General features: G+C 49.3%; 7 protein-coding genes across 7 annotated transcripts; 5 read left to right on the top strand and 2 right to left on the bottom strand.

Moving 5' to 3' along the window:
* Nucleotides 1–1,056: 1,056 nt before the first annotated feature.
* Nucleotides 1,057–1,503, bottom strand: N7525_008452 (uncharacterized protein; the record flags this gene model as incomplete). The annotated part of the gene is made up of 1 exon (XM_061214398.1): nt 1,057–1,503. One exon carries the CDS (start codon nt 1,501–1,503, stop codon nt 1,057–1,059), a length of 447 nt encoding a protein of 148 aa, XP_061068829.1.
* Nucleotides 1,504–2,940: 1,437 nt separating this feature from the next.
* Nucleotides 2,941–4,484, top strand: N7525_008451 (DHHC family palmitoyltransferase; the record flags this gene model as incomplete). The annotated part of the gene is made up of 5 exons (XM_061214397.1): nt 2,941–3,052; nt 3,113–3,593; nt 3,646–3,769; nt 3,833–3,873; nt 3,929–4,484. 5 exons carry the CDS (start codon nt 2,941–2,943, stop codon nt 4,482–4,484), a joined length of 1,314 nt encoding a protein of 437 aa, XP_061068828.1.
* Nucleotides 4,485–5,297: 813 nt separating this feature from the next.
* Nucleotides 5,298–5,651, bottom strand: N7525_008450 (uncharacterized protein; the record flags this gene model as incomplete). The annotated part of the gene is made up of 1 exon (XM_002567102.1): nt 5,298–5,651. One exon carries the CDS (start codon nt 5,649–5,651, stop codon nt 5,298–5,300), a length of 354 nt encoding a protein of 117 aa, XP_002567148.1.
* A 189-nt stretch (nt 5,652–5,840) lies between these two features.
* Nucleotides 5,841–6,140, top strand: N7525_008449 (uncharacterized protein; the record flags this gene model as incomplete). The annotated part of the gene is made up of 1 exon (XM_061214396.1): nt 5,841–6,140. The coding sequence occupies one exon, from the start codon at nt 5,841–5,843 to the stop codon at nt 6,138–6,140; it is 300 nt and encodes a 99-aa protein (XP_061068827.1).
* A 1,843-nt stretch (nt 6,141–7,983) lies between these two features.
* N7525_008448 (uncharacterized protein) lies at nt 7,984–10,189 on the top strand (the record flags this gene model as incomplete). Its single annotated transcript, XM_061214395.1, has 3 exons — nt 7,984–9,651; nt 9,695–9,866; nt 9,936–10,189. The coding sequence occupies 3 exons, from the start codon at nt 7,984–7,986 to the stop codon at nt 10,187–10,189; spliced, it is 2,094 nt and encodes a 697-aa protein (XP_061068826.1).
* A 9,188-nt stretch (nt 10,190–19,377) lies between these two features.
* On the top strand, nt 19,378–22,642 carry N7525_008447 (uncharacterized protein; the record flags this gene model as incomplete). The annotated part of the gene is made up of 5 exons (XM_061214394.1): nt 19,378–19,554; nt 19,658–19,931; nt 20,076–21,161; nt 21,618–22,304; nt 22,467–22,642. 5 exons carry the CDS (start codon nt 19,378–19,380, stop codon nt 22,640–22,642), a joined length of 2,400 nt encoding a protein of 799 aa, XP_061068825.1.
* An 870-nt stretch (nt 22,643–23,512) lies between these two features.
* bgt3 (uncharacterized protein) lies at nt 23,513–25,419 on the top strand (the record flags this gene model as incomplete). The annotated part of the gene is made up of 2 exons (XM_002567107.1): nt 23,513–25,218; nt 25,275–25,419. 2 exons carry the CDS (start codon nt 23,513–23,515, stop codon nt 25,417–25,419), a joined length of 1,851 nt encoding a protein of 616 aa, XP_002567153.1.
* Nucleotides 25,420–26,008: the final 589 nt, after the last annotated feature.

Below are 26,008 nucleotides of genomic sequence, written 5' to 3'. Positions count from 1 at the left end.
ATTGTAAGTCCACGCGAATTTACAGCACAACATATACAACATGCAAGAGTCCCCGGGTGGGACAACAAGCCCACTTGGGCATAGAGCGAAAAAGCCAAGACCCGTTCCGGGGCGCACAGTCCAGCACAGCCTCAACGTCAATAAAAGTAGGTGGGGGCTAGTTACAATGTCATAGTAGGGAGGGTATGGAGGATATGGGAATAACATCATAGATCATGCCATAGGGGGGCTGAGCCTATGTCAGAGCAAAGAAATAAGCCCGTAAACAAGTAAAGAACAACAGAGTAAGAAAAGTAAAAAGGAAGGGCAAAAAGGTCAAAGAAGCGGAGAACGAAGGTTAATAGACCTCGCGCGTGTTAGCATCCGAGTACCAAGACCGCTTCTTTCAGTATGGGCCATAGGGCTGTTGCTGCAGATAGCAGGCTCAAGGAGCGGTAACAAGAACAGGACACAGACTAGTTCATCTTGGCCTGCATACATCACTCAGCATATAGCGGGGTCCATTTTTGGCCGAGCCGCAAATTATTCCAACCAACCATGATAATTCAAGGCCGTGCCCGTGAGGCTCAGGACCGGGGGTTTGCTGCACGTCGTGAAGATCATGACTCTACTGCTTGGCGTTTAAAATAGAAAGAGTATTCGATAATAGTCACATTGATGCTATACTAAGCCAAAAATAGAGAGTTGATATCAAAATGAGAATCGGATTGGAAATGGAACAAGGCAGACCCGGGGAATCCAGCCCCGGTCTTGCGCTAAACCAAATCAGGAAACCGCAAGTATACAAAATTCTAGTCTAACAAAAAATGAAAATGAAAAGCATTACACCAGGATATATGCATGTGCTCATGACCCATGACCCGCTTTGCATAACAAAAAAAAACATTCCAGAAACAAAATGAAAATCATCCAAAAAGAAAAAGCAACAGAGTTCGGAATCACTATGCCGAGCCGTCAGCTTCAAGAACCACCGAAATGCTGAGTGAGCATCGGAGTCACTTACCATTGTACTCGTAGTACCTTGTCTCGGCCCGCGAGAAGGCGTTTCAAAAAGTCTCACTTCACATAATTGCAGCTGGAGCAGGCCGTGTGGCTGCACATCACGCACTGGGGCTGATGGTTGTAGATCTTAGGCCCATCTCCGCATGCACAGCAGATGTACATGTAGGTCGCCATATTGTGCCTGGTTCCAGGTAGCGAGGCTGGCGATATGCCTGTGCAGTCGACCCGTGGTAGAGGCCGTAGACCGGGGAGCTCTGGTACGACGATGGACGTGGCTGCGGTCGTCAAGGTTGGAGTGCGAGGTGTGTGCGTGGCGATGGCAGTTGGGTATGCAGAGACTGGGTTGGAGCTGTGAGAGTGGGAGTGGATGCTCATGTTGTCGGAGATCTTCTCGTCAACGCAGCGAGCGCAACGGAGTTTTCCACACTGGATGCAGGCGTCGTAGAGAGACGAGTTGTGAGGGCCAAAGTTGCAGCCGCAGCAGTACCACAAAGAAGTCATTGATGTTATGGGTTGGATAGATTGGATTGATATCAGAGACAGGATGGAAGAATCTGGAAAGCAGAGTCGAGTTCTTTATTGTTGTAGAACGGGAAAGAGTCCGGACTGATACTTGGATGTGCTGATTGAGTTTGAGAATGGAATTAGATTTAAAGCAGGATTTATGGATACTATATACCGTGAAGAAATTAGAATAAGATGTAATAGAAGCAGAAACCAGAACCGCAAGGCAGCGTTCCTCGAACAGTCAACAGCCCAGGCTGCCTTGCGAGAGATCCACATCGGGTTAAGGCCAAATTAGTTACCCGGGCAGTCATTGGGGCGATGGGTGAAAGTTGACCTTAGTTGCACATCATCCGGCGTGATGGGTTGCCCAAGGGAGTGGCTTAGTGTAGTCCGGGGCTCTGTGATTGCCCCAGGGCACCACAGTTGCGCCTAGAATGTGAGGAATCTATGAATCATCTCTAAAGACCTGCCCAGGTGGTGTTTTGACTCAAAACGGGCCCACTATTCCAGGGCTAAGCAAATGCTCACACCGTCTCGAATGGGCTGGCTTACCCGGGAGAATGTATGGGCGCTCAACGGGTTCTGGTGACTCGGGTGCCCCGAACTAACGGTCTACATTTCAGCGTCATAAACTCGAATTCCTCATGACATTGATGCCTTGGTAAATGAACTCGCTCAATTGGCTTCCACGACGTGCGATATACTCCACTCTTTCCTGGTTTTCCAGGCACCGGCTGCTTCGTAAAGCAAAATGAAGAGTCATCGAGTCAGGTGTTCCGCGCCCTTCGCAGTGTTGCCTAAGTCACCCAGTTGTTGATTTCTGACACCTGAATATGAACAAAAAATCAAAAATCCCGTTTCATCATTGTTGGTTTGGACTTTTTTTGGGTGCTACTTACAATTTACAGATTACGAGATGCTGTGAAACACGAAGGCTGATTTCTAATTTAAATTCTCACCCGGGGACCCTCGCAAATTCCATGCCATGTGCCTTTTCCAGATACTATATCGAGTTCTATCGAATACAGACCGTAGCACCGTCAAGATCTAAAAGAAGATTAGACTATGAGGTGATCTGACATTTCTCATTCGGCCCTATCTGACGGTCGCAGCTGAGAAATATAGAATTAGTAATGGTAGGCCCGACATTTCCCGTGTCAACATAGTAGCTGAGGTTGGAGAAAAGAGCTTGGAATATTCCCAGGGAGTTTCAAGGTTCTCCCGATTCCCCGATCCATGGGACCCGGACGAACGAACCCCAGGGACCACGGGCGCCTAGCTCCGATTATGTCAGGTTTGCACTGTTTGATCCAACGACTTCCCTCCAGGCTACTACTCGATCCGTGCATGGGTCCACGGGTATTCATTCCAAGGTTACCTCATTACCTATTACATTCATGCATTTGATATCGCCGTATTGACTCGGTATATATGGCGTCTTCCGCGCAGAAGCGCGCCAACGTCGTGGTATCCAGGCTCATTCCGCCTGTGTTACTCGGCGTTGTGATATACGCTTCCTATGCGGTCACGAAACCATTATGCAGTGAGTTTTCCCGAAATTTGTCGAGGGTCTTCACCAAGAAACTAACAGAGTGAAACCAAGTCGACTATCTAATTCATCCGTTACCCTCCTATAACCGAGGCCCCCGAGTCGGCGCCGGCGCCGCGATCATCGCGATCTATTACGTTCTCTTAATCCCCATGGTCGTTTCATATTTGCAACTTTATTATCAAGTCCTGTGGAATCCCGGATACCTTCCCCTCGGTGAACAAAAAGTGGCAGATGACGAGAACGCAAAGCAATCGAAGCGCCATCGTGGGAAGAAACGCACGCGCAAACCCGATCCGGAGAAGACAAACCAGGCAGACGCGGATGTGGAGAGAGGCTCGAACTCCACTGCTGTAGGCACCGCATTTCAGTCAGATTTTGGGCTGGAGAGCTTTTACACAAGAGATGTTTTCGTCTGCCAGGAGGATGGCCGGCCACATTGGTGCACTACGTGCTGTCAGTACAAGACAGATAGGGCGCACCACTGCCGCGAGTTGGGTCGTTGTGTGCGCAAAATGGACCACTTTTGTCCTTGGTATGATGATAACACTCTACCGCAGGCCCAGTATCCAGCTGACAGAATGCAGGGTTGGAGGCGTGGTGTCGGAGACATCGTTCAAATTCTTCATTCAATTCGTTGCTTATACTTGCATATTCTGTACCTTTGCACTCATAGTGTCTGCTTATTTTACAGCGGAGATCCGACGCCAGGTAAGCCTTCCACCAGCCGCTGTGTCAACTCACCGATATGCTTGTTACTGACCTTACAACCAGACCGGAGGAGTAAACCCCCATTGGTGTGTCTGCATTGGACTGTAAGTGCACCCACAGGATACTAGGAAATTCATTAAGTCTGACGAAAACCACCAGGAGCGGCCTTTTTGCCTTCTTCGCCGCCGGAATGACCCTGAGCTCGGTTCAAATGGGCATCTTCAACATTACAACAATCGAAAACCTCAACCGGCGCACCCACGTCTGGACCCTGGCTATCCGCGTTCCAGAATACCTCCTCGATCGACTCTGGGCAGCCGAGTCCCCCTGGGCGCCAACATACCGCATGGTGTCCTACCCAATACAACCGCCATCCTCTCCAACCCAGCCGCAAACAACAAACCCCTCCCCAGGCGAACGCCATGTCTTCGCCATCCTCCACACTCTGCCGGGCGAGAATCCCTTCGACCTGGGCAGCCCATTGAAAAATCTCCAGCAGGTCATGGGATACACTGTCTTCGATTGGCTGCTGCCGATCAAACATAGCCCATGTGCTGACCACAGTAGCATGGAGAGCCATTATGCCCTGGGACCCGTTGTGACCCGCTTGCGGCAGGAGGCTGGACTGGCCTCGTCGCCCGAGAACGGGGCTGCTGTTCCGAGGTCCCCACATTCGGGGCAAAGCCACCGGGAAAAATCTCCTAGCGAGCAATAGTTCGGGGCGCTTGGTGTGCTTTGGGCATGTTTTGGATACGTCCATAGTTAATGCAATATGTCTCCACAATATACACTATTGGCCTAGCCTGCCCAGGTGGCTGTAGTAGGTTGGTTTATGCTCCGATAAGCTGAAGCCCCCTCGCCGGGCAACGTAGGGCTGAATGTCGTCGCTATTACGTACGGGCCTCCCGAGGTCGGTATTTCATTGACCATTGATCTAGGAACTTGGATAGCAGATAACTACATATGTAGATAAAGGAAGAGGTTGGGAAAAATTATGTTCTTCCGGCGCATTCCACATGTTCAGGGCGTTTATCTTGGCTTTACTGGCTCCAATATTCAATAACGTCCAACCACGTTTCGAGAGACCATTAACCATCCATCGCCTTCGGGAATAGAATTACGGCTAGCTTGGAATGAGAGAGCACCTATGAAGTCTCTTAAGTATGATATGGCACCCTTTACGTACGTGTCAGATGGGATATATATCCTAGGGGATCCTAGGGGATTTCTTGATTCTGAACAAATAACTACATATCTATACCTTTTATATAACTTTCTCCGACCCACGTGGCTTCCGTTTGGACAGGCGGACTCGCGCGTATTATCGACACCGTGTCCGAACGTTATCCAGGCTCAGCAAGAGGCAGTCGTCTATAGTATATCGTCCAACACCCTCAATGTCTCACGAGAACAAACAAAAGAGACAAGAAACAAGAGATACGAAAAACATAAAAGGAAAAAAAGAAATAAGAAAATAAGTAACCCAAACACCCCAAACGTAACAAGCTCCCGCACAATCCATCCAAGTCTAGGGAACGGTCTCTGTGCTACAATTCCCGCACTCAGAATGCGAGCAAATCGGGCACTTCTCCGATGCTAGACTCGGATTGACCAAGTTGCTGCACCCACAGCACCTCCACCATTGTGGCACCAGTCTTGGAGCGCCGGTAGAAAGGTAGTCGGGCGTGAGCACGGATATGGTATCCAGATACGGAGCCAGAATTGGTTGTGCACGATATATCAGCGGGCTGCTCATGACGTCGGCATCACAGGGATGGTTAGGCTGGGCCAAATGCCAGCCGTGCAAGGGATGGGTTGAACTTTGCCCTTCGCTGTCGGTCTGGGTATTCGGGAAGTTGTTGGATATGGCGTAAGCAGACATAGTGACTTCAGGTGTCGAACGGATGAACAGACAATTGGAGAAGATATTTTAATCTCTGAGGTGTTGATCTGGAATATCTTAAAGCTTTTGAACGAGTTGCGTGAGGGTTTTGAACTATAGATAGAGTTATACCAAGCCAATTCGAAGTCTGATTGTATGAAGCAGTGTGAGAAGGCCGCCGAACCAGCCATGGCCAACAATCTTTTATATCCCAGTATCGACACAGACGCCCATAACCAGGGCTCCTATTACAGCACCAAAAGCCCAGGCATAGAAGCCCAGTTTGGAACCCAAGGTGAAAAGGCGCGACTCAACCCATCAAAGAGCCATGACCACAGAGTCAAAATCACAAGCACAGGGAACAGAATACCCGGCGGGCAAAGAGACGCAGAAAACAGTAGCCGGCAGTGCTTAAGCAGCGGTGAAGCGGAAGCGAAACCAACCAGCCAGAGCGAGAGAAACAGCGTGGCGGCACGCCCGTCTATTTGATACCGACATATTCACCCGCGACCCGGGTCGTGCTCAGCCAGAATTGCGCCTAGCAGCCCATGACCTGGGCACCGGATGACGGTATTTGCGGCAGGACCCGGGTATACCAGAGATCTAGAAGCTTTGGTTATTAGGGCTGGCGTTAGTGACTGGGCACATACCGTCTTCGGCAGAGGAACGGGTCACGTTGGGGTTTTAGGCGCTTCGCCTGTCTTCCACATGAGGTGGGCCATTTATATTGAAGGTAAAGGTAAGGCTTCTATTACTGGGTGACTGGGTGGGGTCATATCCTGTACTGAAATAGCTGGGTTGTTGGGCGTTTAGTTGTAGAAACCCGAATATTCGTTTCACGTGTTTCTCGTGCGGAGTCTGCGCCTCGGCTGAAACGTCTGGCTCCATGCCTTTCCCGGGTGCGAGGGAGTGGGAGATTCACCCTGCTCCCTAGACTTTGTTCGCCCTGGTCAATAGCTTTGGTTCTTTGATTATTGTGGATATGCCAAGACAATATCCATGTAGTGCTCGCTGTTCCTGGCAATAAATGCACCTATAGGCGTGGCACGGCCTGTGTATAACCTTTGTGCGGGCAAGGTAGTGGCTAGGGGTGAGAAGGTGTTCGTACTTCGTGAGGGGAACCTTCTATAAGATTATATTTGCGAGCTGCGGAGTATCAAAGTACCTAGACACAATCGTGTACCCTTATAGGCCTAGATCTGCGTCTTACATCCGGCCCAGCCGATTGGAAAGAACCTGTATTTGAGTGGCCTCGGAAGATTCATTGGAACTTTGTCAGGACAGTCCAATTGCCCAGGTGGATACCATGAACTTAGATATGTTAATAATAGCCCGTGGTATTTTTACTCTCTTGAAGACGAGAAAGATAAGCAAAATTTCTAAAAAAAGGAATGTTTAATGAAACCAGAGGCAAACTTAGAGTTGTTTCAGCAGATCCTAGATTCCATCTATGACCTCATTCCACGGGTAGATCGAGCCAATTCATCTAATTGCACAGCCTCTATTTCGTATATTAATTAAGTTGGGAGAAAATGTTAGGTATAAAAAAGCAAGAATCCTGGGGATATATACCTACGTTTCCCCCTCTAGATTTCACCAAGAATAACTTACCCTTTTCCCCTTTGTACAATGCGGCTCAAGTGATATCACGAAACATCTGTGGATCCTCAAACTCACAAACCCACATTCACAACCCCGGGCAAAGCCCGGGCGAAACAAAAATGAAAGAGAGTGTCTTGACCGCCTGTCCGGGGGTGTGTTTTGCATATGAAGCAAGGGAGTTTCATAGTTAAAGAGCGGGAACAACGCATGGTATCCACGGTTGACAGGTTGAGTTCCAAAGGTTCACACCTTCTAGATCCATGGAATTATATCTATATTTCTATCTTATTATTTATTATTTATCATTATTTTACATCTATTTGTGTTCTCTTTCATCTCTTATCCTTCCCTGTCAACTACTTCCTTCTAACCTTCCCAAGACTTTGAATAACTCAGCCCTGGAAATTCCTTGGCATTTCTTACTAACCTTTTGGTCCAACCCTCAACCCACTTTTGCGTCATTGTCCACACGTTTCGTTTCAACACACTTCTGATTCCCCTTCATTGTTGAGTTGGGCAACTATTGGGCTCCAGGCTTCGTGTCAAATTCGGATCCGATTTTCTCGACTCTCTAATCTTCGCCTCCGAGCCAACCGACCTGGTTGGGCATTTCTACATAACCCGACTCGGATCGTTAAATACTCAATCTCTCGAAGCCGACCGGAGGATAGCTGTCATACCTGATTTCAACCGGTCAGGCTTACCATCATCCGCACCCGTCTTACCCAAAATGTCGAGTCATTACCGAAATTTGTCTCCAAGCCGAGGCCGACACTCCATGATTGATCCCATGAGAGCGTCAACCGGCATGGTAGAACTAAGCTCCTCCTACGACCCTTATGATGCGCTCAGGCGCTACGATTACGCCGACTACCCATCTGATACTGGATACGCCAGTGCTTATGGGTACCGCTCAGGGCGACCATCAAAACTCGAAGCCCACCAAACATCGTCCCATCGAGTCCGTGATCCGACTGCATCCGCCAAAAAGCGCACCGAATACAGCGTCCAGCCCCGCACCAGACACAGAAGCAACACATCGACAGCTGCGGAGTACGGGACACCAGTGCGTCTATCAGTACCTTCCACATCCCGTCAACATCTGTCGCCCGTGCACCACTCAATTCACCGCCGTACCCCGAGCCCCCTGCACATAGACGCCGGCCATCATATGGCCCCTGCTTCTCCTCGGCATCCCGCGCATCGCCGAATCTACAGCACAGACTATGCGAGCGACACAGGCCATATCGACTCACGGAATGATGCTAGACACAGGAATGATCACAGTCCGCATCAACACCGTGTCCATCCGCCGCCTCATACAGCACGCTATCCAGTGTACGACGGGCTGAGGAAAGGCGACGACATCGATAACTTTGATGCCTATTCATACACCAACGCCCGTGAGCAATTCGACCGGGACTACCCTGTCAAGCCGCGCCGCCGCGGACCGAGATACTCACTCGATCGGCCGCTCAGTATCACTGGAGCGGAAGAAAACCCTCAGTGGACAGCGCGGAAAGACCGTCAATATGGCCCACCCCCGACATCGTGGGGCCTTGACAAGATCGGGCGTGAACGGCCGCGAAGCTCAACGCATGGCAAGGATGACCATCGGGATCCGCACAGATCGAAAGATGGATTCCACAATCAAGCCCTGGTTGCCGTGCCTCACGACTCTGACGGCGAATACCCCTCTCGGCACGATGAGCGCCGCCGTCGCCGTGCCCACAGAGCGCGCCATGCGAATGATCGGGAATACCACTACCCAGAAGACCACCATGCTGAACCACATGACACGGGCGCTCTCGCTACTGTGGGACTTGGAACAGCGGCCTTGGGAGGCCGATACTCCGACATGTCAGACTACGAAAACCTCCGTCCGTCGCGACGGAAGCACAGACGCCCACACCGCGATCATGAGCATGATGCCGTTCAGCCCCCATCGCGAGAGCTGGTAGAAGCTGTTCCAGGCGATGAAAGAGCCAAGACCTACCTGGATCCCGCCGACGCTCGTCGCCACGGTCGATCACGGCGGCACCGGACACACAGCGACTATGCCGACACGTCAGACGAAGACTTGCAAAACTATAGGCGTGAGCCCGCACGCCGCAGACACAGCAGCACAGACACCGAAAGTGACCGCGATCGCAGTCGGGACCGCTCGCACCACAGGCGAGACCGAGACCACTCGCGTGGATACCGTGCTTCTCGCTCCCACCGCAATCTGGAAGATGGCCATGCCATTGAGCCGCGACGATCGCCACCGCTTGACATGGCCAAAGACGACCCCAGAAGACTTATTGCTGTCGATCCCCCTGCTCCAAAGGAGCCCGAGGGTCCCCCTAAAGGGATCCTCAAGCCTCCGCGTGAGGCATTCCCGGAGGAACCCAATCCGGTGAGGGAGGGGGTCGCTCCCCCTCAAAGACGCCCATAAGCAGGGAATCCCACCGGGAGCTCGCTGGACGAAGATCGACCGGCGACTCGTGAATCCGGAGGCATTGGAAGCGGGCAATGAACGGTTCGAGGAGCGATCGGATTATGTGATTGTCTTAAGGGTTTTGAGCAAGGAGGAGATTCAGCAGTATGCTGTGAAGACACAGGAGATTAGAGGTAAGTCATGCTGCTTCGTATATCCAGGAACCACATTTGAAGTAGAATACTCACGATTGAATCACATAGATACCCGACACAAGGAACAGCTGCGCGAGAGGCGCAAGTCCAGAGATGAGACCCAACGCCACGGACGCCGGGGCGAGGAGTCTTCCAGCGACGACGAGGACGAGCCCGAGGAAGAGCCCTGGAAGGAGCTCGAAGCCGCCCCTGCACCAACCGCAGAGAAGATGACCTTGCCGTCTCGCCCACGCGCCTCGACTAACTCAATGCATGAGGCTGAAAGGTCTAGAATGAGCAATCCATCTGCTGCGCCGGTATAGGATAATCCTTCAATGGCTCAATATTTCGATATGGCTCGCAGGGCCTGCAACTAGCATCGAGCCCGTTGAAACCACAATGGCGTTTGCGCAGTGCATAGGGGCGAAGGAAACCGTCGGTTCACATGTCGATTCACATGTTGGCTCTAACAAATGTAACTAATGCACCTATCCTTCTGGGGACGAAGACCATGCGACCAGCCCCTGCAGGCGAAAAAGCAAGCATCCATCCAATTTACGCGCCTCTCAAGGTCCTCCGTAAAAACCAATCTCAGTCTCGAGTCGTGTCTTTTCCTCCGGTTTATCTCAAATTACACCGCCTCCATACCAATCTATGACTGCGTTGGATGCACTCCGTATACACCTGCCATATTGTTTGAGAGGATGCCCAAGATCAACAACGCCTGCGCATGCAGCGCACTGCGCCGCTGGATTCTTTCCGAGCCTATCAGGCCCCGGCGTCTCTAATTGCGGAACCCAACGATGATCAGTTGCTAGGCCACCCGCGCCCGCATCCACAGTAATCCATTTTGGACTAGACACAACGAACACGAGGTTACCTCGGAGTGATGCGGCTCATTGGATGGATTGCTGCGATCCATTTTTTGCTCCACGCATGCGCTGCTCAGCTTGTGTTACCTATTCCTGGATCTGTGGATACAATGGAATCTGCAGATGGAGTCAATGCCAGTACATTATCCCCATGGAAAGAGCCCCGAGAGATAGGAAACTCGCATTTCTACATGTTCACTTCTTTCGTTGCGTTGGTATGTGCGTCTGCACCTCTGGAGAGCACAAGAACGCTAGGGAAATACAAATCAAGCGCCCTTCCTAAAAGCGCAGGAGGGGTGACTGTCAAGCAAAAAGCAAATAAGAGAATCACCCAAATGCAATTGTGACAGGATTCAATGTTTTCTTTTTTTCTTTTTTTTTCCTTTCCCGCTTTGTTTTCAGAGTATCGAGTACCCCGTAGTGTCTGTGCCATCCCAACGGGGATTATCCAACAGCGCCTAAATCCCAATCATTTTCAAACCCCTCCCCGAAAAAGAAAACAAACTACTAGGCCTACTAGGGAAAGAGATAATTATAAAAGCAGAAATAGAATAGGGGGGACACTGAGATTATCGTAGTTGCATTGTGGCTGCAGGTTCTAGACATACGCCTGGCAAACAATTAGGGACTTCCTATGTTGCATCCTTGTCGGATTTCACCGAAGCTCTTTTGGTGATAAAGTGGGGATTTGGTAATTAGAAACTACGAGGCATAGAATTGTATATCTACAGATTTCTATGGCAAGTTCTTATGGACACGAATACCGCGTACGGAGTATCCCGAGTAATACTCCCAGCTTGATACCTTGTGTACACGTTGCCTTGGGATTATAGGTAGAAGAATAAAAGCTACCCCTCTCTTGTTCGATGTTTGAGGCCCCCTTGTTAGTACCTTACATTTTGCCCGGGTGAATAGTAATAGTAGAATATAGGCTGGGATGGGAATTGGGCGTAACTATGTTGTACCAATGTGTGCGGAGTACGTACGCCTTGCACCACTCGTATTAGTACTCCGTAGAAGTACCAGTGTTGGTTAAGTGTTTACACACTTGTTATTCCATATAGCGTCAACGGATATTGGGAGCACCTACCCAAACAGCTATAGTAGAGTGACAAGAGGAGATTTGTTCAAGTCGGAGACATTCTCATCACATCGGAGTCGAAAGTCGCCGGGACTAGGACTAATTATGGAATATACGTATGTTGTATGCGGCATTTAATGTGCCTCATGTAAACAAGAACCGACGACCAAGAGCCATTGTACATACAACATAGTGTGTTGTAGAGCACCACTGTTATGCTGCCTGCTGTATTCCATATAGAGTAGATTATACGACGTCCGATTTGCGGTTTCTGTGGATGCAGTCATGAAATCACATCCGATTTGAGGATCCAGAACCTGTGGGTCAACCGTTTGCTAATGGATGGCGAGGAAACAAGATAGCAATCTACGCGCGAGTCATGGGTGTGGCGAAGGGCAGAACAGGACTCCACCGGGATAACGCAGTATATAGAACGGAGTATAACAGCGTATGATAGTCGACAACATCATAAGCTAAAAGCTATCTTGGAATCTAGAAAGACAATCTCCATATGAATCAGAACAAGGAAGGTGGAGAGAGAGCTTGTTTCCGGGCCAGGGCGTCTGGGTCCGCGTGCTTGGCTGTCGGGATGGATCTTTCTATTGGGATTACTATATTGGTACATCAAAGGGCAGGGAATTGTCCAATCCGATCTCGATTCTATAAATTGTCCATATACAGTGCTTACCTCCGTTGTGGAGATGAAACCTAAGGGAACATGCTGATCCTTGATACGATCTTCCCACGTCACAATGTGATTTATAATTTCCTATCCTAGGTCTTTCTGGAGACTCCGTGGCTCCATAGTCCATATGGAGTATCTCCGAAATGATTATGATATCAGCCGAACCTTTTCTTTGGCTCAGCAAATTTTGATATTGCATTTACGCCTCCTATGGAGTACAGAAATCAAGATTGGTTGACTGGGTGCAACTATCCCGAACCTGTCCAAGATCGTCGTGGCACATGGGGGCAAAAGCCAAAAAAAAAAAAAAAAAAACACAATGCGCTCGCTTGCCCCGATTGTGTCATAAGGTTGTTAATGGGGCCGGGAGCGACGAATTAGTTACGATCTGCTCTGTACTCCGGAGCCAGCCCTGGAGTGATTCAGTGCTTATCACGTATATCAGGGCTTATTATAGGATATGGGAGGGAAGGTACAAATTTCGTATTCGGTGTTATTATTCCCGGGGGCTCTGACGTAGACATGGGATAGCTATGATTCTCGATTAAACGGTGCAGTATGCAGACAACTCAGTCTATGCGGTTTGGTTCCCATAAGATCGGTGTGTGTAAGGCAAGTGCCCATCTTTGCAGTGATCAGCCTCGAAACTGTGTGTATCTTTCATAAATACAGAGTAATGAAAGAAATCATTATTATTATTTTACATTGTCTTTGTCCCACGCACCTCCCAGCCTCAAGATAACACAGGAAGATCTGAAACAATTCGCTCCGGCCACGCGACGCGCTACCGCGTACATGCAGGTTTCAACATTCTTCCACATGGGATGGCTCACAAAGTTTCAGTTTGCGGTGAGGACTAACTTTGTATTTTGGCTTTTGCTTATGGTTCAGACTAGAAACATTTCGAAAGGATTCGAGGGAACGTTCGGTGTATGAAAGAGCGCGTGGAAGAGCTGAAACTCGTATATTAATTATGGCCACATATCGCCGTTGCAACTAGAATCATGAAATCTGCATGTCTTTACCATTTACCACCCTTTCCTGGTTGCCTTTTCCATTGGGTACAAATGATACAATCCCTGTACAACATACCAGATAATATCAGTCGGCCCCCGGGTTATGATCTTTCCCCGACTTCTTACGGCTTTTGGCGGCTGGGGCCGGAGTACGGAGTAGACCGGTGTGGTAATCTTCAATTTGTGCCGGACCTTGGCTGCACAAAGCTAGAGACATCGAGGCTCGGCTAAAAATAATAGAAAATACCTCATCGCACGTTCGAAGCTCTGTTCGGATCCGGATGGTGGGGCCGTCAAACGATCCATCCACCTGCCCAGGTGGTATATCGCGTTTATGGAGTATGGATGTTCGAGATAATAAGTACATGTACAATATACAATGTAGGAAGTAATGAAACCGGGTCTGGGAGAGTCAATGCAACATATTCGATTTGTGCGTTCTTTTTGGGGGGTTATCATTTCCTCTTCTCGGCGCCATCCCGTTTGGTCCGAAGGGGGGTCCATATCCGTCTTAGGGCGATCCGGAATGCGGAGAATGTTTTACTCATTTATTTTATTTTATTTTATTTATTTATTCATATTCTTTTAATTGATTAGCGTATGGACCTGTAAAGTTTGGAAGGAGTCATAATGATATAAGCATTAATTATAAGCTGACTCTTCAAGGATTTGAGGCCGTTGACAGCCCTGGGGCAGATCATTGCAGACTAAGCAGACTAAACAGGGTGGTCAATATCCGCATGGACGAAAGACCGGGGTGTGCCAACTTTAATTTGGGGTTGAATTCCCGAATACTGGCAAAAATATTTATTTCGTTTCAATGGATTGTGGCTAAATGAAGAAAACCAATGTATCCAATTCACCTCGGCATCTGGGCAGGGTCCCATGGACGCAGCCAACGTAACCATGGGCGTCTGCCAAGCGGCTAAGGCTATCAAGACTTCAACTCGACCTTCCCTTGTACGATAGCCCGACCCGCGATCTACTAGATTGTGGCTTACAGCCCCTCAATTGCCCCGTGTCCATTGGTGTCTGTTTCCATATTCGGATATTCGGGGCCGAGCGTCGATATTGAGTAATCGGACATACGGACGTACCGGTGTCGACATCTTGCCGAGCTCCGGTGAGCATGCATCTCCCCGAAGTTCGGAGTGGCTTCGCACAGGAAAATTTCTCGCAGAAATTCGAGCTAGTTCTGGAGGTGAAGGGAGAAAGACAGCTCGCCTGCATTTCTGTAGCTGCAGGAAGCAAGGGTTACACTAGGCCAACGTGGACGTCGGGAGTCTGCTTTTATCAAACTTCCAAGGTTGGTTTTGCATCATTCTTCTGTCGATCAGAAACAAAGAATCGAGCGATTGACTAAAAGATCACGGAGGACTCGTCCCGGATAATTCTATTCCGGGTTTCAAGCCCCCGGGTGAACACAACATCCTCAGAACGGAGTGTTGCTTGTTATCTACTTCGAGTAAGGAGTAGTCACTCATCACTCGCTTGGGTGTTGGCGCTAGATGGCGCGTTTGAACTATCTTGATATGTACTTTCTATCCACAGCCAGCGCAGTAGCTCGAGGCCATTCTACTGGCTAGCCTAAGCCACTTGATGACAAGGTGATTGCAAACCCAGCTTTCTCTTGCTTGATCGGGTTTAGGGTGTAGGTCTCCCGCATAATGAAAATCTCATATCCAAACGGTGTTGCTCTCTCTCTCTCTCTCGCGCACTCTCGCACAGGCCACCTGGGGTCATTGGTCTTTGCCTGTCCGAGTATGACGTACTCTGTACGCTTCCATGGATCAAGAAGAGAGAGACCGAGACCGAGACCAAGAAAAGAAATTTAGTTCATCCTTTAGCGAAGTTTTAGCCTTGTCGGCAAATAGGGAGCTTCACGATGTCAAAGACTGGATCAATGCGATAATGCTCTGGACCATTCCAGGTCCGTAGTCGATCCGGGGCGGTAGTGGCACAATTTAGAGCATAAAGGGGCCAGGATTGTCGGTTGATCCGCCCAGGGGTTTGCCCTCTGGTTCGTCCCCGATTGCGTCCCCGGTCAGCCCCAGCCACTTTGATCAGTGATACTGTGTGTAACAATTGTCAGGTGGACACTTTTTTTGGCTTCGTCTCAGCTTTGGTTGGGATTGAGATATTCGAGAAATGGTAGAAAAAAATAAAAATTAACAGGTGTTTTGACATACCTATGTTGTAAATAACTCTGCCATATTCCGGAGTTGTCCGCATGGACCATGTGGGTCACTCACAATTTCCTTTCCTTCCCTAAATTGCTCTCTGATCAAGCTTGACTCCAAAATTACTGTGGGACTGCGGGTACGGCTTAACGGAAGACCGCGGGATCATCGATCAGAGATGCCAATGACAGGCCTCCATGGAAATGGCACTGTTTCTCTTAACCCTAAGAAATGAGAGAAAAAGAAAAAAAAAAAGGGGGCCATGCAACCGTGCTGATTTTAGCTCCAAACCTTCAGGGCTGAGTCTCTGAGTTCCTGATTGTGCCTCGAACACTGTGGAATCTCCCCCATATTTGACGATCCATTGGGCAGAACTTCATTGGTGCGTTTCCAATGCCTTTTCCGTGTCTTTATTGTGTAGCTGAATGGATGAGACTAGCCTGATTCTGGAAGCACTCTCGAAAGGGTATAGACAGTTTTACTTTTTAATTCTTTTTACTTTTTGATTTCTAAATTGTGCATGGTCTAAACCTCCGAAGTTGGATTGCTGTACGCCCATAATTTCACCTTCATGCAAAGTCACTGCGCAACAATCGATACTATATTTTCCCTTTCCTGAAACTATAATAATTATAAACGTATCTTGTACGGAGTACTCCGTACTCCCTATCCCTTAGACTTCCGTGGATACAGTAGGCGAGAGCCGCAGCCGGTTACCCGTCCCTTGGCCATACGAGAACCAAAGTGAAAAGAGAAACTCAAATCTTCGATATCAAACTCATCATTGTGGACGGTTGCCGTTATTGCCCCCGAGGATAGTCCAATAACCGCCGAGGATAGCCCATAAGTCTTAGTCCACTCGTGCCGGGATGTCTCCACCCCCGACAAAGAAGGGGAGAGACAAGGGTATAACAATTAATGAAATCCACTTGAGAGCCACTAGTACTCCGTACTTTTATGAGCATCGAAAACGGGTGCCTAGGCGCCAATTTAGCGTTCCGGCCATTTCACATGAAGCACAGGGGCCAACAAAAATGCTTGAAAGGATTCGAGTGTCATGCATCGGTGTCAGGAGCCCGGAGAAAATTGGAGGGGGAAGGTTGGGGCTTGCATCTCTCATTCCTTTTTTCTTTCGCTTTCCTTTCTCTTTCCTTTCTCTTTCCTTTCTCTTTTTCTCGAACCCGAGCGGAATTAAAAAATAAATGCCAAGATTGACTAAGATGCCGCTAGAATAGTTCTGGGATAGAGCGAACCCGGATGGCCCGCATCCTTGGGGTGAATCTCAACTCCATTGGCTATTATCACGGATACTCTTTCGAGCGTTAGCGTCTAAGAGAGGGATGAATGTTCTGAGATATAAATGCGTATATCAGAGACTGTCTGTAATCTTCTGTCAAGCATCCATGGATGGTCTATAATCCTCCATACGGAGTACTAGTTCATAAGATCGACAGGGTTACACGGGTCCCACGAACGCAGAGAGAGAAAATGGCGATGGGCGCCGTTAGGCTGTTTCGAGTTTATTTAGTTGGAAAGCCGAGTTTTCTCTTTAGACAATTGGGCCGTGGAAAGAAGCTGAGAGATCGGTGTAACTTACTAGATTTACTATGTCGTACGCGTCTTCTAAAGAAGGCAATTTATTTCCTTCCTCTTTTTCTCATTCATTTACTCTTTTCAAGTATAATTCCGCCGATCTCCTTCGATATACTCCGACGCGAATTTCTCAGCCCAAGCCGTACCTGAAACTGGCCTCTGCACGATCCGAGGACAACGTCAACTAGCTCGCTTTTTTAGCCTCGAGTCCATCCCGAGGTCCACACGCTAATCTTCATGGGTCAAGTAATATTCTAGACTTTGTGGGTCGTTGGATGTTATTCGATCTTAACATCACGAGCAAACGGGTTTACCCGTATGGATGTTGAGTACATACCTAGGTATAGGTACTCTGTATGTACAATGTAAACATGTAAAAGTACATAGAGGGACAAATTCCTACGTCTTTACGCCATTGGAACTCCGTAGAGATGAATGTTTTCCCTCTTTTCCTTTTGTATTAGTTTACAGTCTATGGGGCATTGGCATTGAACTGCGCAATCACAATCCCTGAAAATCCTCCCAGAGTTATAAATTATATTACACTTTCTACTCCGTATATAAAAATGAATTACGAACAACGTATCACGATCGCTCCACCGGATCCGAGAAGTCCAAACCGTTGTAAATCCCCTTGCCCTAAGGTATAGATTGGAAAGATGCAGCACATCCTTTCCCCACTCTCTTTGTCTGCACATCATCTGTTTCTTTTCTTTCATCTTAGACTATGACACATTTAATTTTAATCGGATGTTTACCGGACTCGAGGCAATCTCCTGCATCATTACACTTTAGATCCTGATACCTGTTGCTCCTGGAAGGCTTCTTTTTTTTATTTAAATTCTTTTCCATATTGGGCATTTTCTTCTTTTTATTTATTTTTCTCTTTCTTTTCCTTTTTTTCTTTTCTTTTCTCTTTTCTTTTCTTTTTTCTTTCTCTCTTTTCTTTTTATTATTTTTATTTTGATATTCTCTCTCTCTCGCTTTTTAAGACCATTTTATTCTAGCTCTCAGAGGCTCGAGGTCAGTAATAAAATAAGAATGGAGAGTGCAGCTAGATAAACGACCCTGGACCCTCCACTTGCCTTCACATTGACACGGTCCCCCTGAACCCCAGTCACTTAGTGTGTCGCGCAGCTTTCTGTTTAGCCTCAGTTCAGATCCTCGTGGTTGACCTTACCTTACCTTTCATTTTTTATTTTTTTATTTTTATTTTTATTTTTACCCACTCCCCCCCAAAAAGAACCCCATCCCAGTTCTTTCTTTCTCAATCTTGTACTCTTCCCAAGTCCTTGCAAGATTCTGTCCTGGGCCGTGAGAGAGGTCGTTCATGACCGGCATGGTACAGCCCGACGTTGGCCCTCCAGCGAAGTACAAGGAAAACTCCGTTGATGATCCCGTGAGTATCATTTCCATATTGCGCGGTACCTTGTCTTTTTTTCTTTCGAGTTCCTGTCTGCCCTATAGATTTTGTGAGATGTTTCCTACTTCAATATCATTCCTATCTTTCTTGGTCATTTCTCTGTGTCGGGCAGCGCTATGCCCAGTGGGGTTCCTTTTTTTTTTTTTTTTTCGGGCCAACTCTTGGATATCTGTCACGACATTGGATTTCTCTTCTTTCGACTTGCTTCTCTATCGCCATTCTGGAGCTTGTGCAGCCTGAGCAGCATTGTCAATACCTCGGCCAGAAGACAGCCGCCAATTCAGGATGCCGACATTGGTAGTTTTGGCGTCTGCTGGCCATGATTTATGGAGCCCTGTCCCATTTGTATCTCCTCCGGACCCACCAAAGCTCTGCTCCGACTAGAGCCTCACATCGACCAAAGGAAATGGTTTCAACTGAGAGGAGCAACGAAAATCAATCTATGCCTACAGTCTGTGTAACGGCTTAGGAGTGCTATCTACATGATCCGGCTTATGAGTGCTTTGTCCCTCCGGCAAAAAAGAAAACCCCCCACTCGCCATATCAAGGACACACCAACGCTACACAGATCCATGCTATTCTTTGGTCCTGGACGGACTATCCCGGCTATACCCTAGCCCATTCGTTACTCACCTAAGGCCATCCCTGTTCGAGGGTTTCCATGGATCTGTGGCCCAATCCAACCCCTCCCCTCTATGATGATGAGATTCTGCATACCTGCAAGATTCAAATTCCCACGCTAGACCGGAGGGGTCATACGCTGATGTCACTCTGGGCACTTCTAGCTGTGTTCACAACTACCTTTCTTTCTTTCCTACGTCCACGTTCTTCTCAGCTTGTAGCACCGTGCATTTTCTGGCTCGAATCTTGCTTATCGTATCTTTCAACCTTTCGGGGCTGGCTATCGAAGTCCCAGTAACTGATGTGTATTTCTGCTACAGCTTCGACACAACTCTGGACGTCTCGGTTCTCAACAGACTCAGACATTACAACCTCTATCAAACACAGCACAACCACAGAAGCAAGGCCCTGCCTCACCTGTTCAGCCCTCTCTGTCTCTTCCTCCTACCACATACCCCCCTCCACCTCACCAACTAGGAAACGGAGTCCTACACCATCACAATCCCTACGGACCGCCACCCCAGGAGTCGTCTTACTACACCACCCATTCTCCCTATACATCGAACCCGGTGTCGGCGCATTACCCTTCTAGTGGTAAGCTTACTTCTTGTTTCTTAGCAGTTGGCGGGAAATCGTCAGAGTTGAGAAGTGGCGCACTGGTGTTTGACCTTGATGACGCTCGTGGCCACTCCACTTCATTAGGCATATCGAAGACATTAACTAATACTCAAGGATTAGGGCCACCTGACCTCATGGCATCTACTGCTCAAATGCAGAGGCCTTATCCCTCTATTTACCACACCCCGCAATCAAGCTCACCAGCCTCGGTAGCTTCTCAACCACATGAACAACATGGCCGCAACATGTACTCGCAGTCGCCGCAGATGCCACCGCAGATGTTCGGCTATCCTCCATACTCGCCCATGAACCCAGTCCAGCCGTCGCCATATGGGACCCACCAGTCTCCCCAGCAGCATCCTCTAACAACACAGCCGTTAATGATGCCCCCTCAGAAAGCCCCATCTCAGGCGCCACCACATCAATCCCCCCACCTCCCTACGTCCGGCATGTCTAGCAGCCCCATCATGAAACTCGATTCCTCCCAGAACCCCACCACTTCACAGCAAACAATGCTGAACCCCCCTCTCACGGCAACAAACAGCCACTCAATGTCTGCCAGCAATCCCCACGCAAGCCCACCGCTAGGCGGCACCACCTCCAGCGCGGCACCAGGCCCCATCCCAGCTACGACCCCGCTAGTCGTGCGACAAGACAGCAACGGCGTGCAGTGGATCGCCTTCGAATATTCCCGAGACCGGGTGAAAATGGAATACACCATCCGGTGTGACGTGGAATCCGTCATCGTGGACACGCTCACGCAAGAATTCAAGACCGAGAACTGCGTGTACCCGCGCGCCTGTTGCAGTAAGGACCAGTATCGCGGGAACCGACTGGTCTACGAAACAGAATGCAATGCCGTCGGCTGGGCACTGGCAGAACTGAATCCTGCTCTGAGGGGCAAGCGTGGATTGATCCAGCGTGCTGTCGACAGCTGGCGTAACAGCAATCAGGACCCGAGATTGCGCAGCAGACGTGTCCGCCGTATGGCTAAGATTAACCGAAGACAGTCGGTCCCTGCTCAGTCTGCTCATATGGCGCAGCAAAGCCCTGTCGGCCCACCTGCTCCGCCTGGTCCTCCTGGTCCGGTCATGAGTGCTATGCCAGCTCCTGTTCCCCGCCCGAATTTGGGTCCCATGTCTATGGGCCCGCCGCAGATGCATCATCACCACCAACCTGATGGTAGTCCTAATGAGGAAGTTAGCGGTATGTTTCACCACATGTGATTGTGCCTTGTTCGATGTTTTTCTTTCCTTTTCCTTTTCCTTCCAAAGAGCGGCGGGATCACTCATGTATTTTCTTCTTGGGGCTTTAAATTTTGTTGGATCGGATCTATGTCTCGTGTGTATGTGTGTATGTGGGAGTTTCATGTCTTGTCTGGTCCGATTTGTGTGTTTTTGTATGTGTGTATGAAGATGTGTCAACGGTTGTATGAGACGTGTACTCTTCTCTCTCTTGTATCCCTACCTGGTCCGCCGTCTGTGTTCTTCTTATCTGTTTTATTTCATACCCTGTTCAACTTCACTGCTTCGTCGCCTTTTTATCATTTCACACTGCGATTCTTGTGCTTTGGCTCTTCTTTCCTTGGAACTCAACCTTTCCCCGACATGTCAAACATGCAATTGTACAGCGTAGGCTAATTCTTGTCCCCTTCCCCCATAGGCACAGACTACCCGGGCCATCGAAGCATGGACACACGCCTTCCACAGCCCTCGATCCCTGATCTACGGCCCGCCCACATCTTCCATGACGCCCCAACGACCCTAAACCCAGGCGGCAGCGCCAGCGGCCCTTCCATGCCCCCGCTCCTCCGCGGCAACAGCCTGACCTCACTAAACCGCCATACAATCGCAACCTCCGCGCACATGGACTCAACCGACCACGACATCGACGAGAAAGGTCCAACAAACGACGACCTCTTCAGCCATCTCCCAGACGGCAAACGCCGCAAATTCATCCTAGTCGACGACCCACAGCGCGGCTGCCGCGTCCGCGTCAAGGTCGTTCTCGACAAGGTTAATATGGACGAGATCCCGGACTCCTACCGCGAGTCCAACGCAGTCTATCCGCGCACCTACTTCCCCATCCAGATGCGCGACGAGAACCGTGTCGTCCCGGCCAAGCGGTTCTTCCGCGATGACGCCGAGCAAGCTGACGATCCCGAAGCGTCGACAATCGGCCGCACGACAGTGCCTGCGCCGTCGCTTGACGGCGAGACTGAAATCGCGGTGCCGAAGATCTCGCGCAGAAAACACCGTAAGGAGTTGATGCTTAATGATCTCGGGTACCGTATGAGCTGGAGTCAGAGCCGTGTGTTTGCGGGACGGATGTTATTTTTGCAGCGATCGTGTAAGCTTTTTTGTTTTATTTTTTTCCCCCTTGTTTTCGTGTACTACCTTCTTTTGACTTCCTTTTGTCTCACCCGAACACATCACGTTCGACACGTGCCCATGGAACGATCAGGCTGCGGCTGAGACATATCAGAGACCCCCGCTAACCGTTTGCGAATAGTGGATGCTTACCGCGATAAAATGCGAAGCAGTATGCTCGCTGCGGGCCAGGAGACGGGAGATATCCCGGATCATTTCGATACTCGTCGTGGTAAGCGACGGTTCCTGGAGCGTGGGCGTCGATTGGAATCTGGTGAGAGTGCTGCGCAGCGGAGTGCGGAGGAGGTTGAAGGTTGAAAGGTTAATTTTCTTTTTGTTTTGATATTTACTTTTCTTAGCTCTGTTGTGTGTTGTGTTGTGTTCTGTTATTTTTTTTTTGGGAGATATCGTTTTCGGTCGAGGTATGCCAGGGCGTTGACGGTTTGCGGAAGAAAACACGAAAATTTCCAAAAACAGAAACAGAGGGGGGATACGATTGATATGATCGAGGATAGGCCTCAGATGATACCACGACTTTTTATTTAACGCTGGAATGAGATATATGAATGTGTTTATATAGAGGAATTGGAGTTGATGAAATTGACAGTTGAAATTGACTCGCCATGTTGACAGTTGACATTGACATTGACATTGACATTGACAGATTGACAGATTGACAGATTGACAGATAAAAATAGCAACGCAAGGGACACGAATCCACTGCGGTCCACATGGGACCCTGGAAAAGACCCTGGAAAAGACCCTGGAATGTTGAGATTGTGTATACTTGTTACTTGAGTACACAGTAATAGAAATAGTACAATTAATTGTAAAATATAAGATACGATGGATGGTGATTTTGGCTGAGTGATTTACCCATCTCCCGTTGTCCCGGCCACGCCTTATTTATCCTCTTTATGTTCTACTCGACTCTTTGACTCTTTGACTCTTTGACTCTTTGACTCTTTGACTCTTTGACTCTTTGATCGACTCTTGTCTTTTCTAAAAGAATTCGAGTTCCATTTTGTCTCAGCGAATTCCGTCAATTCCTGCATTCAATCTAATTCTCTGCCTTGGCACCTTCCCTGCATTTTTCCCCGTTCGCGGGTCCAACCCTTCCAACCTCCAAAAGTTCTTATTATTCAAAGTCCGGTCGACGGACACCTCAAATCCTTCCATAGCATAGACATGGACATTCCACCTCCTCCAGTCCATCGCTATTCACACGGATCCCGCGAACACAACACCATCACACCAGGCATGGACAATCTCGGTCCCAGTTCACCGGGCGGCGGAATCAGTGGAATCGCCCTAGGAATCGCCAATACACACAATCGCCAAAGCGGGATCGAAGCATCCCACGGCGTAAACGACGGATACACCGGCCCCGCCGAGCGCGACTTTAACACAACCGGCTCCGACACACCCTACGTGCCCTCCCCAGGCTACACCAGCGGCGACTCATTTCGTCCCGAACACTCCCACGCATTGAATATGGCGAGGGGTGGTGCGGTCGCCTCGCCCCCAATGCAGACTCCCAGTCAATCCTCGTCGCACCTGAGCGATCCCGCACACAGCACATACCAATACCCCGCGCCGTACTCTGGTCTCACTGATGGGCCTTACCAGCGCCACTCGACTGCGTATAGTAATGGCGAGATGTCAAATATTAACCCCGAGGACATCGCAGATGACGGGGATGAGGACTTTGGTCCCCCGCGCAATCGGGCTGCGCCTGCTGCGGCTGGCGCGACCGGTGGTGCCGCTGCTGGTGGGCTTCTGACGGGCTTCTTTGGTCGCGAGAAGAATGCTGATGTTGCGTACAACTCCGTTCCCGGTGGTTTGGAGAGTGGCGAGGGGTCATCGGGGAGATCGGCGAGTAATGGAGTGGACGGGCGCAAGAAGATGGGCTGGATTGTCGGTCTTGTTCTTGGGTTCGTGATTCTGGGTGCCATCATCGGTGGTGCGGTGGGTGGTACGATTGGGAACAGACATCACCAGAACAAGTCGAAGATTGCCAGTGCCGAAACTGCTTCCGGTGATGCGGAGACTAATGGCGACCTCAACAAGGATTCCTCGGAGATCAAGGCCTTGATGGGTAACAAGGATCTCCACAAGGTCTTCCCTGGAATGGACTACACGCCGTGGGGCGTGCAGTACCCGGACTGTTTGAAGTGGCCCCCGTCGCAGAACAATGTCACCCGTGATATGGCTGTGCTGTCGCAGTTGACCAACACGGTTCGACTTTACGGCACGGACTGCAATCAGACTGAAATGGTTCTCCATGCCATCGATCGTCTCGAGCTGAAGGATATCAAGCTTTGGCTTGGCGTGTGGATTGACTCCAACACCACCTCTACCGAACGGCAGATCAAGCAGCTCTACAAGATCCTCGATGACACCAAGGACACATCCATCTATAAAGGTATCATTGTCGGCAACGAAGCCCTCTACCGCGCCGGCTCTAGCAAGCAATCTGCTCAGACGACCTTGATCTCGTACATCAAAGACGTCACGAAAGAGGTCAAGAAGCGCAACCTCGATCTGTCGATTGCGACCTCCGACCTCGGTGATAACTGGAATGCGCAGTTAGTAGATGAAGTGGATGTTGTCATGTCCAACGTCCACCCCTTCTTCGCCGGTGTCAGCGTCGATATTGCTGTCGGGTGGACATGGGATTTCTGGCAGAACCACGACGTCCCTTTAACCAAGGGAACGAACAAGAAGCAGATCATCTCAGAGGTCGGATGGCCCAGTGGCGGCGGCAAGGACTGCGGTGACAGCAAGGTCTGTGACGAGGGCACGCCTGGTTCCGTCGCCAGTGTCGAGAACATGAACACTTTCATGGCTGACTGGATCTGTCCGGCGCTCGAGAACGGAACTGATTATTTCTGGTATGTTTTGTCTACTGTTCATTAACCGGTTTACTCAGATCACTAACACTCTACAGGTTCGAGGCCTTTGACGAACCATGGAAAATCCAGTTCAACACGCCTGGCAAGGAATGGGAGGATAAATGGGGTCTGATGGACTCGGCACGAAAGCTGAAGAAGGGTCTCAAGATCCCAGACTGCGGCGGCAAGACGGCCTCGTAATGCTACCAGATCCAGCCGTGGCTCTCTTATGGAATCATGATCATGAAATTTTCTTTTATCTGCATAGGTATCGTGTTCTTAGTCTTGTTGCTTTCTCTTCTGCACTGGCGTTCGTGTTTCCGATACCATTCAATACCATCAATTCATCACAAAGGAACCCCCGAAGTCCTCACCTTTCGTCCTCATATCTTTCCCCGGATCTACGCCTCTTCCATCTCGATTTCACCATCTCGGGGGTTCTCTGTCTGGTGGTTCGTCATCTTTCCTGTCCTGTTTTCTTCGTGCAGTCCTTACAGTGTTGCTTGTTTTCGAGCCCTGCATGATTTTACTGTGCATATCTTCCTTGGGTCTGTTTCTTCCTCTTATTTTCCGTTCCGTTGATGAGGAGGGTCTTCAATGCCTGTTTTCGCGGAAATTTGTCTTCATGGAATATTCACTGGGATCATTTGTGCTTGTGTTTTGCTTTCCGTAGCTATCCTATATACAGCTATCCTCAGCCTTTATGTACATAATGAGTCAATGCATCAATTTTACATTGCCTAGGAATACCTTGACGAGTTTTGACAAACAGGGAAGCTGCGACACAGGG

This window comes from Penicillium rubens (assembly GCF_028828025.1).
Source record: "Penicillium rubens strain IBT 27055 chromosome Unknown utg000003l_segment0_segment0, whole genome shotgun sequence".
Taxonomy (NCBI): domain Eukaryota; kingdom Fungi; phylum Ascomycota; class Eurotiomycetes; order Eurotiales; family Aspergillaceae; genus Penicillium; species Penicillium rubens.
The sequence above is the reverse complement of the archived record's forward strand: the minus strand, read 5'-3'. Positions and strand labels throughout refer to the sequence as shown.